This window comes from Garra rufa, chromosome 24 (genome assembly GCF_049309525.1).
Source record: "Garra rufa chromosome 24, GarRuf1.0, whole genome shotgun sequence".
In the NCBI taxonomy this organism is placed as follows: domain Eukaryota; kingdom Metazoa; phylum Chordata; class Actinopteri; order Cypriniformes; family Cyprinidae; genus Garra; species Garra rufa.
The window spans coordinates 7,310,159-7,316,347 of NC_133384.1; the positions used below are offsets into that span (position 1 = coordinate 7,310,159).

The following is a 6,189-nucleotide window of genomic DNA, read 5'->3' on the forward strand; positions in this document are numbered from 1 at the left end:
TAGAAACATGATAGTAACTTGCTAATCATGCTAGAAACATGCTAGTAACCTGCTAATAATGCTAGAAACATGCTAGCAACATACTAGTAACTTGTTAATCATGCTAAAATGCTAACAACATGATATCATGCTAGTAACTTGCTAATCATTTTAAACTTCTAGCTTTTAAAACATTTTCTAACTTTCTGTTTTAGCTTTCCAACTTCAAAGTTTTTGTCTTGACAAACTTTTTTATCTACAATTTAAAATACTTGTTTTCTATGTGAATATATTGTAAAATGCAATTTATTTCTGAGATGCAAAGCTGAATTTTCTCCAGTTTTCAGCGTCACATCATCCTTCAGAAATCATTCTGATATGCTGTTCAAAAGACATTTCTAATTATTATCAAAATTAAAAACAGTTGTTTTTTTAGATATATAGATATATTCAGAAAGACACTCCTTTTCTATCTATCTATCTATCTATCTATCTATCTATCTATCTATCTATCTATCTATCTATCTATCTATCTATCTATCTATCTATCTATCTATCAATTAATTAATTAAAAAATCTCACTGAGCCCAAACTTTTTCAAGTGCAAATCAATTCCTCCCATGAATTTGCAGTGTTAATAAAGATTTTAGTATTGGAGTAAGTACTACTCATTCTGTATATATATATATATATATATATATATATATATATATATATATATATATATATATATATATGTGTGTGTAAATAAAAGACACAGCGACACAATTACACCTCTACACACTTTTATTTTCTACCACAAACGATGACCTGTTAGCCTCCCGTTTGCCATTTTACTGAGGAGTGACTTTGAGGAAGCGTTTCATTATCTTGGTAATTTCTGGGCAGCAGCTCATTACAGGCTCCTGCATATCTTTCTTAAGAAAACACAAATGTAGAAATAACAGCTCTTGTTTCTTGCTTATCATCAGGCTGGCACAGATCCAGGTGCATTAAAGTCCTGTTTGAAATTTGTGTGAAATCCGGCTGTTTGTACCATGAGAAAGCTAGTGCCAGCCTGGAAAGCTGGAAGAATCAATCAGGCCTAAAAAGGTTATGATGACCAGAAAGTTATTTCAAGGTCAAATCTTGCAAATGTTTGAGGCATGATTCTTGCTAAATTGCAATTCTGTCATTATTCAGTCAATCACATTTCAAGGTCAAAAGTTTACATCCCCCTTTCAGAATCTGCAAAATGTTATGTTATGGGATCATACAAAATTCATGTTATTTTTGTTTAGTACTGACCTGAATAAGATATTTCACGTAAAATATGTTTACATACAGTCCACAAGAGAAAATAATGCTTGCATTTAAAAAAATACCCTGTTCATGGCTATAAATCCATGTTTTTTTTTCCTTCTGAAGCATCAGCGAGTGTTTGAACCTTAATAGTTGCATTTGAGTTCCTCAGTTGTCCTCAGTGTGAAAAGATGGATCTCAAAATCATACAGTCATTGTTGGAAAGGGTTCAAATACACAAAAATGCTGGAAAACCAAAGAATTTGTGGGGTCTGAAGGATTTTTCTGAAGAACAGCAGACAGTTTAACTTTTCAGGACAAACAAGGGATTTATGAACAACTATCACGAAAAAAAAAAAAGAAAAAAAAAACACAGCTGTGGATCATTCAGGTAACAGCACAGTATTAAAAATCAAGGGGATGTAAACTTTTGAACAATTTTTATAAATTCAACTATTATTTTCTCTTGTGGACTACATGTACACGTCTTTTATGTGAAATATATTCAGGTCAGTACCAAATAAAAAATAACATGCATTTTGTATGATCGCATAACATAACATTTTGCAGACTCTGAAAGGGGGATGTAAACATTTGACCTCTACTGTATTGTTTTTTTGCCGTTAGTTTTTGTGATCATGTCTGTAAAGCTCCAAAAACTTATCATAAAACCTCTATAAAGCATTAAAAATATAGTCATCTATAGCACGAAAAATTGAGTTTTAAAAGGAAGGTTTGCCGAAAAAAGAAAATTCTGTCATCATTTACAATCATTTTAAACCAGTATGGAATGCAGTGGAAGTCAATAATCAATATAATGGAAATCAATAGTCACCAAAATTGTTTGGTTACCAATGTTCTTCAAAAAATATCTTCTTTTATGTTCTGCAGATTAAACAAAGTCATACAGGTTTGGAACGACAGGAGGGTGAATAAATGACGACCGGAATTTCATTTTCGGTACAACTATTCCTTTCATCATGTGTTTGTTTGGAAAAAAATACATACAGATTCTTCAAAATTCTTTTTGTAGGTTTAGAAGAACATAATGAGTAAATAATGACATTATTTTCATTTTTCAGTGAGGTGTTGCTTTAAGAAACTACAGCTGGAGTCTTCAACTAAGTGCAGTTGTCTTTGAGAGTTTCAATGTTTTATTTTACCACCACAGAGAGACCACTGAAGATGAAAGACTATCCTGATGGTTATTGGGAAAGCTCAGTATCTTCCCTGCACTCCAAGCTCTTTTTGAACTGCCTCCTCAATGGCTGCATGGATGATACGCACTTCTTCCTGGTTCAGGGTCCTCTCCATGTGACGGTACGCGACACGGTAACAGTGGCTTACTCTGTTTGTCCTAGGAGAGTATGAAAAGAGAAAAACATTATTTGACAACAGTTCTACTGACTAGGAATCGATCACCAAAATAGTTATTTAAGTCAAGTCAGCATTATTTATGTAGTGCTTTATACAACACAGATTGTGTCAAAGCAGCTTTACAGTATTAAACAGGAAAATTGTGTGTCGTTTTCCAGTTAAAGTCAATTCATCATTGATTCAGCAATGTCATCGTCCAGCTCAATTCTGTTCAGTTTATCTGCTTATTCAACGTCCTCTGAAGTCATACAATCATAGTTCACCACATAGTTTTGTGTGATGAACAGATTGAAGTTGACTTGACAATCTTCTCCTTCAGTGAGCTGTTATACACTAAAACCTAATTATTGTGTCAGTGAGTTATGAACTTGTGAACTGGATCTGATTCATGAACCAGTCATTGAGTTTTGTGAACCACATCAACCAGTTTATTGAAAACATTTGACTCAAATCAACAATATCTTTCAATTATTTGGTTCTCGAGTTCAACCCACTGCCTCGTTATTCTGGTCACAGCAATTATGGAGTCAGGAGGGTTGAATTATCAATAATTATAATAAAAAAAAACATAAATGTCAACCTGTTTTTCATGTAAGCTGCAACCCAGGCTCATTGGAAAAACGTGCCTGTGATGACATTTGCACAAAATTATATTACATTGCTTCTTCGCAGCACTTTCAAAGTGTAATGTCCAGTGGGTGGCGCTAATTGCAAGTACAGTTTTATTTATTTATTTTTAACAGATTAACATGAATCTGCCAATATTTTATTGCATTGGTTGTTGTATGTATCTTAGAAATTTGGAAATTAAATGTCTGAGCTAAAAGGTTAAGGCTCTATCGTGTTAGAAAAAACTCACTACCTATAAATCAGATAGTGTTAACAAAATCAAACGTGAGATAAAAACACATTTGCTGAAGCAAACATGCCATTTTAGCTTGCTTTTACAAGTTGTGGAACTCTTTTATTGTGAATCGTGTTTACATGGACTTGTACCAGAGTGATTCACATAGTAAAAGCAATGCTCTACCGGGTGCGCTAACAAGCAAGTTTACAATATCAGAAAAGCCATACACATGGAGCTGGTTGAGTGATCCAAATGTATTTGTTTACAAATAATGCACTATTGTAAAAGTGTTCTGAGGTCATACTATGGTATTATGCAATAAATCACATGAAAATAAGACTTTATTAATCGATAATCTGCCCCTGGAATCATACAGTGAGAAAAAAATATTTGATCCCCTGCTGATTTTGTACATTTGCCCACAGACAAAGAAATGATCAGTCTATAATTTTAATGGTAGGTTCTTTTGAACAGTCAGAGGGGTCAAAGGGGTCAAAAAACGAAATTTCAAAAGTTATAAATTGATTTGCATTTTAATGAGTAAAATAAGTATTTGAACCCTTTGGAAAACATGACTTATTACTTAGTGGCAAAACCCTGGCAATCACACAGGTCAGACGTTTCTTGCAGTTGGCCACCAGGTTTGCACACATCTTACATTTCCTCTTTGCAGATCCTTTCCAAGTCATTAAGGTTTCGAGGCTGCCATTTGGCAACTTAAACCTTCAGCTCCCTCCACAGATTTTCGATGGGACTACGGTGTAGAGAATGGCTAGGCCACTCCTGGACCTTAATGTGCTTCTTCATGAGCCACTCCTTTGTTGCCCTGGCCGTGTGTTTTGGGTCATTGTCATGCTGGAATACCCATCCATGACCCATTTTCAATGCCCTGGTTGAGGGAAGGAGGTTCTCACCCAAGATTTGACAGTACATGGCCCCGTCCATCGTCCCTTTGATGCGGTGCAGTTGTCCTGTCCCCTTAGCAGAAAAACACCCCAATGAATGTTTCCATGTTTGACGGTGGGGATGGTGTTCTTGGGGTCATAGGCAGCATTCCTCCTCCTCCAAACACGGCGAATTGAGTTGATGCCAAAGAGCTCTATATTGGTCTCATCTGACCAAAACACTTTCACCTAGTTCTCCTCTGAAAGTGAAAGTATGGTGACCCATACTCGAAATTGGTCCTCTGCATTTAACCCATCCAAGTGCACACACAGTAGTGAGAAGTGAACACACACACACACACACTGTGAACACACACAGGAGCAGTGGGCAGCCACTGCTCCAGCGCCCGGGGAGCAACTGGGGGGTTCAGTGCCTTGCTCAAGGGCACTTCAGTCATGGTATTGAAGGTTGAAGGAAAGAGTGCTGTTCATTCACAATCCCCACCTTCAATTCCTACCGGTGTGGGAATCGAACCGGCAACCTTTGGGTTACAAGCCCAACTCCCTCACCATTAGGCTGCCCCTGAATTATGCACATGTGCTTTCTTGAGCAGGGGGACCTTGAGAGAGCTGCAGGATTTCAGTCCTTCTGAACTGATTCCACACCGTTCTCATGATGATTGAAACTCCATGAGGTGGGATCTTGCATGAAGCCCCAGTCAGAGGGAGATTATTTTGTGTTTCTTTCATTTGCAAAAAATCTCAGCAACTGTTGTCACCTTCTTACCAAGCTGCTTGGCGATGGTCTTGTAGCCCATTCCAGCCTTGTGTAGGTCTACAATCTTGTCCCTGACATCCTGGACAGCTCTTTGTTCTTGACCATGGTGGAAAGTTGGAATCTGATTGATTGATTGCTTCTGTGGACAGGTGTCTTTTATAAAGGTAACAAACTGAGATTATGAGCACTTCCTTTAAGAGAGTGCTCCTAATCTCAGCTCGTTACCTGTATAAAAGACACCTGGGAGCCAGAAATCTTGGTGATTAATAGGGGATCAAATACTTATTTCACTCATTAAAATGCAAATCAATTTAAAATGCGTTTTTCTGGATTTTTTCAGTGAAACCATGTTGGTAAATTGTCTTTTTTGGAACTACAGAAGACTTCCAGATTACTTTTAGGTGTTTTAATAATTTTTTGGAGATTAACGGCTGTCATTCGATGGAAAACTGCTGTGTGAAGATTCTTCAGAATATCTTCTTATGCATTCCACAGAAGAAATAGTCATACAGGTTTAGAAAGACATAATGGTAAGTAAATGAAACAAAATCTTTGGCTGAACTCCCTGCCGAAAAAACAACTAAAACCAGCCTAGGCTGGTCAGGCTGGATTTAGCTGGTGGTCTCCCAGCCTGACCAGCTAAGACCGGCCTGGCCAGACTGGGAAAGTGGACGAAACCCCTCTAAAACCACCTGCTGAGCAGCTATGGCCAGCTAAAACCCAGCTGGTTGACATTTTTTTTTTCACCAGGGATGGCATAGCCCTGCTGAAAAAAAAACAAACAAAAAAAAAACAGCTAAAACCAGCCTTTGGCTGGTCTTAGCTGGAAATAGCTGGTCAACCAGCCTGGTTTCGGCTGGTCACCAGCTAAAACCAGCATGACCAGCCTGGCCAGGCTGGGAGACCAGCTACTTCCAGCCTAAACCAGCTAAAACCAGCCAACTAGCCAACCAGCCTAGGCTGGTTTTAGCTTTTTTCCCCAGCAGGGATTAGTGTTAGTTTTGTTATTGTAGTGCAGATATTTCTGCTCAAGTAAGTTATAC

General features: G+C 37.5%; 1 protein-coding gene across 1 annotated transcript in view; it reads right to left on the reverse strand.

Moving 5' to 3' along the window:
• Positions 1-758: 758 nt before the first annotated feature.
• Positions 759-6,189, reverse strand: part of fars2 (phenylalanyl-tRNA synthetase 2, mitochondrial) — a 107,713-nt gene continuing 102,282 nt past the window's right edge. The window contains exon 6 of the mRNA XM_073830869.1: positions 759-2,617. Within this exon, the coding sequence (XP_073686970.1) occupies positions 2,479-2,617 (139 nt within the window). The 3' untranslated portion in view covers positions 759-2,478. The remainder of the gene's footprint in view (positions 2,618-6,189) is intronic.